Source organism: Salvelinus fontinalis, chromosome 16 (genome assembly GCF_029448725.1).
Source record: "Salvelinus fontinalis isolate EN_2023a chromosome 16, ASM2944872v1, whole genome shotgun sequence".
In the NCBI taxonomy this organism is placed as follows: domain Eukaryota; kingdom Metazoa; phylum Chordata; class Actinopteri; order Salmoniformes; family Salmonidae; genus Salvelinus; species Salvelinus fontinalis.
The window spans coordinates 40,914,651-40,929,720 of NC_074680.1; the positions used below are offsets into that span (position 1 = coordinate 40,914,651).

Genomic DNA, 15,070 nt, shown 5'->3' on the forward strand with positions numbered 1-15,070 from the left:
ACGCCCAGTCCCTCGGTGAACAAAAAACATTATAAACTAGCTAGCTATATTGCCGTAACAAAGAACGTTTGCTCGATTATCTTTCAAGTGACGTTTATTATGTAGGTTGCCAGCTAGTAACGCATCCTAACTAACCACTGTCAATTTAATTCATTCAAGCAATATTCACTTACATTAAGTACATTTCTCGAGAAATGTATAAAAAAGTCAGCTCTGGTGAGGAAACGTTTTAGCTAACTACCTAAAAGACTAAAGCTGGGCGTAGGTGATGTCCTGTTAAACAGGGTAACGTTATAATAACAACGTTAAACACCAAAGTACACAAACTCCAATGGAGATTCCTTCTTCTGCCTTCTCTTGCACGACGACGTCGTCAAAGATTTGTATAGCTCCTTGTGTCGCGTTCAGGTGCTAGTCGGAACTAGGAACTCGGACACTTCTGAGTTTCTAAATCGTTGAATGCAACACGTAAGTAACTTCAACCAGTTAGCAAGTACAAAAAATGTATATTCTCAATAAATCCTGCCACTAATAAAACCAAGAAACGTATATATGCTAGTTTTAAATATACTCGAAGTTAACGTATTTACTTTCTAAGGTTAAAATGATATACATTCGCAATCAATCTCATGTCAGGATGGCCGAGCGGTCTAAGGCGCTGCGTTCAGGTCGCAGTCTCCCCTGGAGGCGTGGGTTCGAATCCCACTTCTGACAAATTGTTTTTGCCCCTGAACTGAATCGGACAAGTGCGTCGATTTTAGTAAGATCCTCTGCTACAAGTAAGTTATTTTATAGTAGCAACTAACGCAATACTAAATCAGTATAAATATAATGTTGAAAATTATGTTGGAGCTGTTATCCACACGAGGGCACTAAAAGTGCAACAAATAGAAGCTCATCAAACTGCAAGGGTGAAGTTTCTCCTAAATACAGATTTAGGAACAGCTTCCTATCCTTAACCATTAGTGGGGAACATGCAAAATGGACCCAAGATCAGTGACTAGAGGCAAATCCACCCTATTCCCTTAAAGAAAGCTCAGATTTTTTTCATTTTTATTTGAACTTTTTGTAATTTTATGCTCACGGATGATCCAAATATGATATAATTATATTATATTACAGCCTGGCCTAAGAGCTATATGAAATATACGTTTACATATTTCTCCAAGACATGTTATGATACCTACTTATGGTCTAGTTTAGGGATGGGCAACAGGCGGCCCATGAAGGCCCTTGGATAGAGGGACCAGGAAATCTGGTCACAGTGCAGAACACAGTGGACAGATAACAGACACATTTTAATACCATGTGTAGACACTTTTCAGAATGTAGGCAAGGTCAGGACAAAGGACCCATGTTAGCACCGGGTAATAAATGGGGCTTGCCAAGATTATAAATATGAATGATTATGAATATGGTAGGATGCCATGTTCCTCGTGAAATGTGATGGCCTACCTCTTGTTTGATGAAGGGACCTATGTCCGTTTCTGCACAGTCTGCAATGTCTACTAGATTTCTCCTTGCAGTTCGAATGGCTGATTTATACATTTTATATCGTTTTATGAATAACCCTCATAGTCTGGCCCATGTGAATGTTCATTGATGTCTTATACTCCAACTAGCTAGTAGCTTTCTGTGCAAAGTGCTATAGAAATATAACTTACCAGTCAGAACCAGGTATTGCTATAGCATGAGAGGGGAGACCAAATTAAAGGGACTTTTCTGACCAGCATCCGACTAGCCAAAATCTAAAACGGACAACCTATGCCCTAACCTTGACGAAACAGTTAAAGCTAGGGATAGATCCATGCTTTGGTTTAGTCTCCCTGAGTCTGTTTCAACATACTAACGTTTTAGCATTTGTGGCATAAATTCAAGTCATGGAACCGATATTAGCATTTTCATATACAAAACATTTGTAAGTGACTTTGTTGAGCTTCACAATCATTTTGAGATACTTTTAGATGATTTGGACATGATGTGGGAAAAATGCTAATATCGACCCCATGACTTTAATGGGATTTATGCCAAAATGCTAAAACGTTAGCATGTGGAAACAGTGCCATGGAAACTAAACCAAATCATGGATTGCTGTCATACTTGGTCCATAGACTGTTTGGAGAGTTAGGAAACCAATGTGTAATTTTGTAATTTGGCTGAACTGTCCCTTTAACCCTAAATCTAACCTTTAAGCCTAACCATAACCTATTTTTAAACAATTTGGGAAATTAAACAACATCAGCTTGCAGCTCAGTCTTGTTCCTTTCGTTTTTCCTATGACAAAGATGTCCTTATGGAGTCCATTTTGAGTCATTGTTATCCTTTTAATACAGTTGGCACTGCCAGATGGAGGCTGCCTCGTTCATACAATCCCCACATTAAAAATAAAATTAAAAAATAGTTAATTTCATGCAATTATTAATGATAAACACAAACATTCAGAACGCACAGCACAACACAGTTTACTTGCTAGTATTTTTATACAAATAGTAAAAAGAGAGCTTGTATCTGAAGGAGACACATACTGTACCACATTGCCAGATATATATGTTGTTTAAAGAAACATGTCTGTAAAGAATATCACTTAATTGAATGTCCAAACTTTCCATTACAACAGCTTTCACCAATTCTAACGATGTAAAAAAAGAAAGAAAGAAAGTTAAAATAGCTGTTTCAGTAATCACATACAGTATAGAAAGTTGTCTAAGTGATATAGCCAAACCAATTCATCTCAGAATCAAAATCTGCATAAAATAAACAACAGCAAAAATAAAAACATTCCGATAAACAGGCGTTAGTATCTGGTGGTAAGCAGCTCATCTACCCTACCCTACCCAACCCATCATTTAATGTAACACTTGGATTTCATGTTCCAAAAGAACCACAAAATATTTTTTGTTTAATTTTTTTCCTTCATTCTTTTTTATTTTAAACACAACCTGAAGACTTGGTTGATTGGTTGTCCATCATGTTTCTGGGTGGATAACCATACTATCTTCGGTTGTCCTCTGACTACACGGATGGATCCATCAAACATGCTGCACAGCCCTCAACAACAGCCCTCAGATCAGGTCAGATCAGACCGCTGTAAATGGTTACGTCTTACTCTGTGTTTTTTAAATGCCTGCTTTAACTTCCATTGTAGAGAAAGAGACAGTACTACTCCTCCATGCCCTTCTGTTAGAAGATGTCTACATATTGAACGTCCTCGTTCAATGTCCCAAGATGAGTAGACTTCCTGTCAGACCAAATAAACCACACCCCGTTTACAGGATGGCACAGAAGAACTTCTTCTCCCTAAAAGGGTTTTCGGATGCGGGCACCGGCGACAGGAGTGGGTCCTCTTTGGCATGGGCTTCGCAGTACGACATTAAGTCTGCTGCTGCTTTGGACACCTGTATTGAAAGACACACACACACACACACATACACACACACACACAATTTGACTTTGACACAATAGATTTGTTGGTACTTTTACATTTCAGTGTGGAATAAAGTGGTAATATCATAGTAACTATAACCTGTTACCATACTATCACCATGTTATTACCACTGTATTCTGTGCTGTAATGTAAAGGGCAACCAATGTCTCATTCTGTATATCCCTTACTTTCCTATATCCTTTTAGGCAGTGATGCTACCTATTTCTCATATTTTGGTTATATCCTTTTTGGCAGTGATGTTACCGATTTCTCATATTTCAAATATGCCAGTAATCGAAAGATGCTGGATCAAATCCCTGAGCTGACAAGGTAAAAAGAAATCTGCCATTCTGCCCCTGAACAAGGCACTGTTCCCTAGCCTGTTGGGGATGGGGGCGCTGTTTAGACTATTTATGCTAATTTGGCTAATTTTTTAAACGGCTTCCCACAAAATCCTTGATCGTACAATATGCATATTATTATTATTATTGGATAGAAAACAGTCTATAGTTTCTATAGGAGTTGAAATTTTGTCTCTAAGTGGAACAGAGCCCATTCTACAGCAATTTCCCTGACATGGAGTCAGATTTGAGAAATGTTGGCCACTCTTCTGAAGTCAGTTAAAAGGGCACTGTCATTGCTATGACTATACGGACACTTCTTACGTCTTCCCCTGGATGCCTTTACGTGATGACGATTCCAATGGGGTCGATTGCGCGTTCACAGGCCCTACAAATGAAAAAACCCTGAAGCTAGTCATTCTTTTGGAGCTGCGTCATGAGCCTAGAGGACACCGGCGCGCACCTGTTCCAAGCGTTAGTTTAGCCTGTTATATTTCTCCGGTCATCTTTTCACTCGTTATAGGAGTTAAAAACATCATAAGGTAGTTAATTTAAAGCGTTTTATAGCAATTTATATCCGTTTAGTGCGATTTTGGGACATTTATTTTTGCAACGATGTGAAAAGTTGGGCACGCTTTTCAGTTCATCCCGAACGCAGTTGACATTTCCACATGGCAAGAGGACAGCTTTCCACCAAAAGACGATTTCTCCCAAGAAAGGATCCTTTGCCCAAGATACTGATGGAAGAACAGCTCAAGGTAGGACATTTTTATTATGATAAATCGTGTTTCTGTCGAAACATTTTAGTGGCTTAGGACGCCATGTTTTTTGACGTAGCTTCGCTTGGCGCAAACTGTATTGAAAAGTAAGGATAAATTAAAAAATGTAATAACGCAATTGTATTAAGAATTAAATTGTCTATCAATCCCTGTCCACCCTATATTTTTTAGTCACGTTTATGAGTATTTATGTATAAGAGTAGATCACTGTCTAAGTGGCGCAAGGACTTTTTCTTTACCAGCTTGTCTACATTTCACATTGTCTAACCATGATTTTGGTGGCTAAATATAAACATTTTCGATCAAACTGTATATGCATGTTGTAATGTGATGTTACAGGAGTGTCATCGGAAGAATTCTGAGAAGGTTAGTGAAAAAATTAATATCTTTTGGCGATGTTGACTTTTATCGCTCACTTTGGCTAGAATCAATGCTGGGCTGCTAATTGCTATGTGCTAAGCTAATATAACGATTTATTGTGTTTTCGCTGTAAGACACTTAGAAAATCTGAAATATTGTCTGTATTCACAGGATCTGTGTCTTTCGATTCGTGTATGCTGTGTATTTTTACGAAATGTTTGATGATTAGTAGTTAGGTAAACACGTTGCTCATTGTAATTATTCTAGTCCATTTGTGACGGTGGGTGCAATTGTAAACTATGCCATCTACCTGAAATATGCACTTTTTTCTAACAAAACCTATCCCATACCATAAATATGTTATCAGACTGTCATCTAATGAGTTTTTTTGTTGGTTAGGGGCTATAAATATCTTAGTTTAGCCGAATTGGTGATGGCTACTGGTGTTGGTGGACAAATAAAAGATGGTGGATTATGCTAATGTGTTTTTAGGTAATAGATGTACATCTTTACATATTGTGTCTTCCCTGTAAAACATTTTAAAAATCGGAAATGTTGACTGGATTCACAAGATCTGTGTCTTTCATTAGCTGTATTGGACTTTAATGTGTGAAAGTTAAATATTTTTAAAAAATATTTTTTTTGAATTTCGCGGCACTGGTTTTTCAGTGGGGGGGGGGGGGGGGGGGGGGGTGTGCCGCTAGCGCCACGCTGATCCTAGACAGGTCATTGTAAAATAAGAATTAGTTCTTAACAGACTTGCCTAGTTAAATAAAATGTCCTTTGGGTGGTGGACCATTCTTGATACACACAGAAAACTGTTGAGTGTAAAAACACAGCAGCGTTGCAGTTCTTGACATACTCAAACCAGTGCTCCTGGCACCTACTACCATACCCCGTTCAAAGGCACTTAAAACCTTTGTCTTGCCCATTCACCCTCTGAATTGCACACATACACAATCCATGTCTCACTGCTTAAAAATTCTTCTTCAACTTGTCTCCTCCCCTTCATCTTCACTGATTTAAGTACATTTAACAGGTGGGATCAATAAGAGATCATAGCTTTCACTTGGAATCACCTGGTCAGTCTATGTCATGGAAAGAGCAGGTGTTCCTAATGTTTGGTCCACTGAGTGTATATCTGTATTATCCTTTTGGGCAGTGATGCTACAGATTTCTCACATACACAACTGTTCAAAAGTTTTAGAACACCTACTCATTCAAGGGTTTTTCTTAATTTTGAATATTTTCTACACTGTAGAATAATAGTGAAGACATCAACACTATGAAATAACACATATGGAATCATGTAGTAACCAAAAAAGTGTTAAATAAATCAAAATAGATTTTCCATTTGAGATTCTTCAAATAGCCACCCTTTGCCTTGATGACAGCTTGTCACACTATTGGCACTCTCTCAACCAGCTTCATGAGGTAGTCACCTGGAATGCATTTCAATTAACAGGTGTGCCTTAAAAGTTTATTTGTGGAATTTCTTTCCTTCTTAGTTCATTTGTGGAATTTCTTTCCTTCTTAATTCATTTTAGTCAATCAGTTTTGTTGTGATAAGGTAGGGGGGGGTATAGCCCTATTTGGTAAAAGGCCAAGTTCATATTATGGCAAGAACAGCTCAAATAAGCAAAGAGAAACACAGTCCATCATTACTTTAAGACATGAAGGTCAGTCAATACGGAAAATTTCAAGAACTTTGAACATTATGATGAAGCTGGCTCTCATGAGGAGCGCCACAGGAATGGAAGACCCAGAGTTATCTCTGCTGGAGAAGATACGTTCATTAGAGTTACCAGCCTTAGAAATTTCAGCCCAAATAAATGCTCCACAGACTTCAAATAACAGACACATCTCAACATCAACTGTTAAGAAGAGAATGTGTGAATTTTATATTTTTTCTATTCAACCAAGTAGGCCAGTTGAGAACAAGTTCTCATTTGCAACTGCGACCTGACCAAAATAAAGCAAAGCAAAGCAGTGCAACAAAAACAATAACACAGAGTTACACATGGGATAAACAAACGTACAGTCAAAATAACAACATAAAAATATATGTACAGTGTGTACAAATGTAGTAAGGATAGGGAGGTAAGGCAATAAATAGGCCATAGTGGTGAAATAATTACATTTTAGCATTAACACTGGAGTGATGGATGTGCAGATGATGATGTGCAAGTAGAGATACTGGGGTGCAAAAGAGCAAAAAAAACAAGTAACAATATGGGGATGAGGTAGTTGGGTGTGCTATTTACAGTAGGGCTGTGTACAGGTACAGTGATCGGTAAGCTGCTCTGACAGCTGATGCTTAAATTTACTGAGGGAGATATGTCTCCAGCTTCAATGATTTTTGCAATTCGTTCCCATCATTGGCAGTAGAGAACTGGAAGGAAAGCCGGCCAAAGGAGGTGTTGGCTTTGGGAATGACCAGTGAAATATACCTGCTGGAGCGCGTGCTACGGGTGGGTGTTGCTATGGAGACCAGTGAGCTGAGATAAGGCGTGGCTTTACCTAGCAAAGACTTATAGATGACCTGGAGTCAGTGGGTTTGGCGACGGATATGTAGCGAGGGCCAGCGAAAGCATACAGGTCGCAGTGGTGGGTAGTATATGGGGCTTTGGTGACAAAACTGATGGCACTGTGATAGACTACATCCAATTTACTGAGTAGAGTGTTGGAGGCTATTTTGTAAATGACATCGCTGAAGTCAAGGATCGGTAGGATAGCCAGTTTTACGAGGGTATGTTTGGCCTCGTTTTGTATTGGAGATGCTTAATGTGAGTCTGGAAGGAGAGTTTACAGTCTAACCAGACACCTAGGTATTTGTAGTTGTCCACATATTCTAAGTCAGAACCGTCCAGAGTAGTGCTGCTAGGCAGGGGGGGGCGGGTGCGGGCAGCAATCGGTTGAAGAACATGCATTTAGTTTTACTAGCATTTAGGAGCAGTTGGAGGCCACAGAAGGAGTGTTGTATGGCATTGAAGCTCGTTTGGAGGTTTGTTAACACAGTGTCCAAGGAAGGGCCAGATGTATACAGAATGGTGTCGTCTGCGTAGAGGTGGATCAGAGAATCACCAGCAGCAAGAGCGATATCATTGATATATACAGAGAAAAGAGTAGGCCCGAGAATTGAATATTGTGGCACTGCCATAGAGACTGCCAGAGGTCCGGACATCAGGCCCTCCGATTTGACACACTGAACTCTATCTGAGAAGTAGTTGGTGAACCAGGCGAGGCAGTCATTTGAGAAACCAAGGCTATTGAGTCCGCCGATAAGAATGTGGTGATTGACAGAGTTGAAAGCCTTGGCCAGGTTGATGAATACGGCTGCACAGTACTGTCTTTTATCGATGGTGGTTATGATATCGTTTAGGACTTTGAGCGTGGCTGAGGTGCACCCATGACCAGCTCGGAAACCACATTGCATAGTGGAGAAGGTACGTTGGGATTCTAAATGGTCGGTGTTCTGTTTGTTAGCTTAGCTTTTGAAGACTTTAGAAAGGCAGGGTAGGATGGATATACGTCTGTAACAGTTTGGGTTTAGAGTGTCTCCCCCTTTGAAGAGGCGGATGACCGCGGCAGCATTCCAATCTTTAGGGATCTCAGACTATACGAAAGAGAGGTTGAACAGGCTAGTAATAGGGGTTGCAACAATTTCAGCGGATCATTTTAGAAAGAGAGGGTCCAGATTGTCTAGCCCAGCTGATTTGTAGGGATCCAGATTTTGCAGCTCTTTCAGAACATCAGCCACCTGGATTTGGGTGAAGTATAAGCAGGGGGGGGGGGGGGGGGGGACCGGAGCAAGTTTCTGCGGGGGGTGCAGAGCTGTTGGCCGGGGTAGGGGTAGCCAGGTGAAAAGCATGGACAGCCGTAGAAATGCTTATTAGAGTTAGTGGGCAGCTGGGAGGAGGTGCTCTTATTCTTCATGGACTTTACGGTGTCCCAAAACTTTTGGGAATTAGTGCTACAGGATGCAAATTTCTGTTTGAAAAAGCTAGCCTTAGCTTTCCTAACTGACTGTGTATATTTGTTCCTGACTTCCCTGAAAAGTTGCATATCGCGGGGACTATTCAAAGTGAGATTAAAATATATACGGGAAAAAAACGATGAAACCGACTATTTACATGGGACAAAACAAGACCAAAACACGTCCGACTGCTACGTCATCTTTGATTGACAATAGAATAAGGCCTTCATGGTTGAATTGCTGCAAAGAAACCACTACTAAAGAACAACAATCAGAAAAAGAGACTTGCTTAGGCAAAGAAACACTAGCAATGGACATTAGACTGATGGAAATATGTCCTTTGGTCTGGAGTCGAAATTTGACAATTTTGGTTACAACCGGCGTGTCTTTGTGAGATGCGGTGTGGGTGAACGAATGATCTCTGCATGTGTATTTCCCACCGTAAAGCATGGAGGAGGAGGTGTTGTGGTGTGGGGGTGCTTTGCTGGTGACACTGTCTGTGAGTTATTTAGAATTCAAGGCACACTTAACCCGCATGGCTACCACACCATACTGCAGCGATACGCCATCCCAGCTGGTTTGGGCTGAATGGAACTATCATTTGTTTTTCAACAGGACAATGACCCAACCTCCAGGCTGTGTAAGGGCTATTTTACCAAGAAGGAGAGTGATGGAGTGCTGCATCGGATGACCTGGCCTCCACAATCTCCCGACGTCAACCAAATTGAGATGGTTTGGGATGAGTCGTACCGCAGAGTGAAGGAAAAGCAGCCAACAAGTGCTCAGCATATGTGGGAACTCCTTCAAACTGTTGGAAAAGCATTCCAGGTGAAGCTGGTTGAAAGAATGCCAAGATTGTGCAAAGCTGTCATCAAGGCAAAGGGTATCTACTTTGAAAAATCTGAAATATAAGATATATTTTGATATGTTTAACACTTTTTTGGTTACTACATGATTCCATATGTGTTATTTCATAGTTTTGACGTCTTCACTATTATTCTACAATGTAGAAAATAGTACAGATAAAGAAAAACCCTTGAATGAGTAGTTGTTCTAAAACCTCTGACCGGTAGTGTATCTGTTAGGTTTTTTATCTTCTTGGCCGGTGATATAGACCTAATTCCCCCTCACCTTTATCCTGTCAATGTTGGCCTCCATCTTCAGCTGCTCTACCAGTTTCCTGGCCTGGGCGATGCTTGCTGTGTTGTTGGACGCCATGATAGAGATTCTCAGCTAGGCCTGGTAGAGGCTGTCTGAAGGGAAGAGAAGAGGTTCGGTTAGGGTTGAAGCTTAAGGTTAGTCTGTTTGTCTGTCTGTCTGGGGTGACAACCTGGTCTCAGAGCATTTCGTATCATTCTGTATGTACAGTGCATTCGGAAAGTGTTCAGACTCCTTCCCTTTTTCCACATTCTTTTTTACGTTTCATCTTTATTCTAAAATGGATTAAATAAAAGAAAATCCTCATCAATATACACACAATACCCCAAAATGACAAAGTGAAAACAGGTTTTTATAAATTGTTGCAAATGTGTTAAAAAACCCTGAAATACCTTATTTACATAAGTATTCAGACCCGAAATATAGCTCAGGTGCATCCTGTTTCCATTAATCATCCTTGAGATGTTTCAACTTGATTGGAGTCCAGTTGTGGTAAATTCAATTGATTGTACATGATTTGGTCTGACAGTGCATGTTAGAGCAAAAACCAAGCCATGAGGTCGAAGGAATTGTCCGTAGAGCTCCGAGACAGGATTGTGTAGAACCTCAGATCTGGGGAAGGGTACCAAAACAGTTATGCAGCTTTGAAGGTCCCCAAGAAAACAGTGGCCTCCATCATTCTTAAATGGAAAAAGTTTGAACTACCAAGACTCTTCTTAGAGCTGTCCGCCCCGGGCCAAACTGAGCAATTGGAGGAGAAGGGCCTTGGTCAGGGAGGTGACCAAGAACCCGAGGGTCACTGACAGAGCTCCAGAGTTCCTCTGTGGAGATGGGAGAACCTTCCAGAAGGACAACCATCTATGCAGCACTCCAACAATCAGGACTTAATGGTAGAGTGGCCAGAAGGAAGCCACTCATCAGTAAAAGGCACATGACAGCCCTCTTGGAGTTTGCCAAAAGGACTCTCAGACCATGAGAAACCAGATTCTCTGGTCTGATGAAACCAAGATTGAACTCCTTGGCCTGAATGCCAAGTGTCACGCCTGGGGGAAACCTGGCACCATCCCTACAGTGAAGCATTGTGGTGGCAGCATCATGGTGTGGGGGATGTTTTTCAGCAGCAGGGACTGGAGGAATAGGCAGGATCGAGGGAAAGATGAACAGAGCAAAGTACAGGGAGATCCTTGATGAAAATCTGCTCCAGAGTGCTCAGGACCTCAGACTGAGGCGAAGGTTCACCTTCCAACAGGACAAAGACCCTAAGCACACAGCCAAGACAACGCAGGAGTGGCTTCGGGACAAGTCTCTGAAAGTCCTTGAGTGAACCCGATCGAACATCTCTGGAGAGACCTGAAAAAAGCTGTGCAGCAACGCTCCTCATCCAACCTGACAGAGCTTGAGAGGATCTGCAGTGAAGAATGGGAGAAACTCCCCAAATACAGGTGTTTCAAACTTATGTTGTTATGTTGTGTCATGCCAAGATGACTCAAGGCTGTAATCGCTGCCAAAGGTGCTTCAACAAAGTACTGAGTAAAGGGTCTGAATACTTATGTAAATGTGATATTTCAGTTTTTTTTTTAAATAAATTAGCAACATTTTCTAAAAACCTTTTTTTGCTTTGTCATTATGGGGTGTTGTGTAAAGATTGATGAGGGAAAAAAACTATTCGATCAGTTTTAGAATAAGGCCGTAACGTAACAGATTGATCTGCAATACTTTCCTAATTTAGTATTTCAATTTGTTATTATACATACATTTGCAAAAATTAAAAAAAAAAACAGTTTTTGCTTGGAATTTCAAATCAAATCACATTTTATTTGTCACTTGCGCCGAATACCACAGGTGTAGACCTTACCATGAGATGCTTACTTACAAGCTCTTAACCAACAGTGCAGTTCAAGAAATAGAGTTAAGAAAATATTTACTAAATAAACTAAAGTAAATAATCTACTAAAAAGTAACAATAAAATAACAAGTATGAGGTTTTATACAGGGGGTACCAAGTCAATGTGCGGGGGTACAGGTTAGTCAAGGGAATTTGTACATGTGGGTAGTGGAGCAGAGTAAAAACCAAGGGGGGGGGGGGGGGGGGTCGATGCAAATAGTCTGGTTGGCCATCTGATTAATTGTTCAGCAGTCTTATGGCTTGGGGGTAGAAGCTGTTAAGGAGCCTTTTGGACCTAGACTTGACGCTCCGGTACCGCTTGCTGTGCAGCTGTAGAACTTTTTGAAAATATGGGGACCCATGCCAAATATTTTCAGTCTCCTGAGGGGGAATAGGTTTGTCGTGCCCTCTTTACAACTGTCTTGGTGTGTTTGAACCATGAAAGTTTGTTGGTGATGTGGACACCAAGGAACTTAACTCTCGACCCGCTCCACTACAGCCCCGTCAATGTGAATGGGGGCATGTTCGGCCATCCTTTTCCTGTAGTGCACGATCAGCTCCTTTGTCTTGCCCACATTGAGGAAGAGGTTGTTGTCCTGGCATCACACTGCCTGGCCTCTGACCTCCTCTCTATCGGCTGTTTCATGGTTGTCGATGATCAGGCCACTGTTGTGTCGTCAGCAAACTTAATGATAGGTGTTGGAGTTGTGCTTGGCCATGCAGTCGTTGGTGAACAAGGACTACAGGAGGGGACTAAGCACTCACCCCTGAGTGCCCCCCGTGTTTAGGATATGGGGCATTGTGTGTAGATTGATGAGGGGAAAAAACTATAAAATCCATTTTAGAATAAGGCTGTAACAACACAATGTGGAAAAAGTCAAGGTATCTGAATACTTTTTGAATGCCCTGTAAATCCGAGGCACTCCATTTAGTATGAAATGTCACGTTTCGTATTGTATGCATTAATTTGTGGATGTTCATCCATTTTGTATGATATATTACGATTTACAATTCATAGGATATGTTATCGATTCCAATTTGTTGTGGCTAATGTTAGCTAGGTGGATAACACTAACGTTAGCTAGCTGGCTAATGTTAGCTAGGTGGATAACACTAACGTTAGCTAGCTGGCTAATGTTAGCTAGGCTAGGTGTTAGGGTTATGGGTTAGGGTTAGTATTAGGATCAGGTTAATTAAGGTTAGGGGAAGGGTTAGCTAAAAGGTTTAAGGTGAGGGTTAGGGGAAGGGTTAGATAACATGCTAGGTAGTTGCAAAGTAGCTCAAATGTAGTTCAAAAGTGGCTAATTAGCTAAAGTTGTCCACGATGAGATTCAAACACTCAACCTTTTCGGTTGCTAGATGTTTGCATTATACATAGTGCACTACTTTTGACCAGAGGCCATGAAAAGACAGGATGAACTCACTGCAACCCTCGAAAACAATGACTGCCTAGAGTCTAAGGGCCAGGGCTTTGTTTCTACTAAGCTAACATATGGAATTGTTTTAAGATGGTCATACCAAGGATCATTTAGCTATTTGATTTGGAATTCTCGCACCCTTGTAGGTACAACATTTAATGAAACATTGAATTTGGCCTTACTCCTATTAGCCCATAGAAACATATTGAATAACATATTCATACATGGCAAAACAGATAGTCAAAACATTTATTCAAATAAAGTATACTTGGGCCTCTCGAGAGGTGCAGAGGTCTAAGGCACTGCATTGCAGGGCTAGAGGCATCACCCAGGTTCGATCCCGGGCTGTATCACAACTGGCCGTGATCGGAAGTCCCATAGGGTGGTGCACAATTGGTCCAGCATCATCTGGGTTAGGTGAGGGTTTGGCCGGGGGGTTTTATTGGCTCACCGCGCTCTAAGGACTCCTTTTGGCGGGCCGGGCGCCTGCAGGCTGACCATGGTCATCAGGTGAACGGTGTTTCCTGACACATTGGTGCGGCTGCCGAGCGGGTGTTAGGAAGCCGGTTTGGCAGGTCATGTTTCAGAGGACGCGTGACTCGAACTTTGCCCCCCCGAACCCTTTGGGGAGTTCCAGCGATGAGACAATATTTACATTTGGGAGAAATAGGGGGTAAAATACCAAAAAATGAAGCTTATTTTGCAGTGTCTGTCCTATAGCTCAGGGTTATTATAATCTGTTTCTATCCATATTTAACCACTGTTTTGGCACTAAAGTACGTTCATGCTTCCATCATTTTTTAAAACTGGTACTGGGTTACCTTTAGGCGAGTTTTGTGAGGCTTGTGGGCATCGTAGAGCCCAAACCGTTCAGTCGCTACAGACGTTTTCAGGATGTCTCCTGGTCTGACAAACATCGTTGTAGCTCTGCCACCTTCCACCGCAGATGCGGAAGGCCGACATGAACAGATATATCGAGTTTAAATAGACAGATTTTGATGGTGGATTTTTGTTATTATGCTAATGACATTTCTGCGTGGGCGGTTAAAAACAGGATTAAAACAATGATAAGAGGGAGGTTGAAGTGTCTGTGTGTGCGCCAGTGTAACCGACTAGCTATCCCTGGTGATTCATCCCATCAGTGGCCTCCTACCTTTCAGCCCCATGGTGCAGCAGGTTAGGGTTGGGCTCACCGTGGGATTAGATGGATCAGTGGGTTAAACGCTCATCTCAGATTTCTGCATGGTGCTGGAACATCAATATTGATGTCCCACAGTGGCACACCTGTCCATGTCACAGCACCCCATCGGTCCATGTCACAGCATCACACCTGTCCATGTGGATGCCTCAAAAGGGACAGCCCTGTAGCACGGTCAGTTTTCACTGCTGTCACAGCTTGACTACACCCTGCACCTGATCTGCCTCAGCCACAGGGTCCAGACCTAACCAGTTACCACAGACCTCCACTAGGTGCTGGTTTATCCCTACCTTTTTCATTTACATTGTCCTAAATCTGAGGAGACAAAACTGCAGAGCAGGGATTCACTTTTGACAGGTTAAGATAACTGAGATACAACTTTTTTTTTTAGCTACACGTCGCTTCACAAGTAAGAATAGAGGTTATCAATATTTTTCAGAGTACTTCAATTGAAAATGATCACAATTATTGCCAGATAGAACTGCATGTTAGAGGTGGTGTGACGAGGTGTATAGTTTGAGGAGGGTCTGT

The 15,070-nt window shown here is 41.5% G+C and overlaps 1 protein-coding gene and 1 non-coding gene across 3 annotated transcripts in view; one reads left to right on the top strand and one right to left on the bottom strand.

Annotated features, from left to right (window-relative positions):
- Positions 1 to 631: 631 nt before the first annotated feature.
- trnal-cag (transfer RNA leucine (anticodon CAG)) lies at positions 632 to 714 on the top strand. The gene has a single exon. It is a non-coding gene; the product is annotated as a tRNA-Leu (tRNA).
- Positions 715 to 2,303: 1,589 nt separating this feature from the next.
- The window catches only part of LOC129813189 (guanine nucleotide-binding protein G(I)/G(S)/G(O) subunit gamma-2), a 38,771-nt gene continuing 26,004 nt past the window's right edge, over positions 2,304 to 15,070 (bottom strand). For both annotated transcript variants that reach the window (XM_055865456.1, XM_055865455.1), the window contains 2 exons: positions 10,012 to 10,133; positions 2,304 to 3,395 (listed from right to left, as the gene is read on the bottom strand). In XM_055865456.1, the coding sequence (XP_055721431.1) occupies positions 3,267 to 3,395; positions 10,012 to 10,098 (216 nt within the window). In that variant the 5' untranslated portion in view covers positions 10,099 to 10,133 and the 3' untranslated portion in view covers positions 2,304 to 3,266. The remainder of the gene's footprint in view (positions 3,396 to 10,011; positions 10,134 to 15,070) is intronic.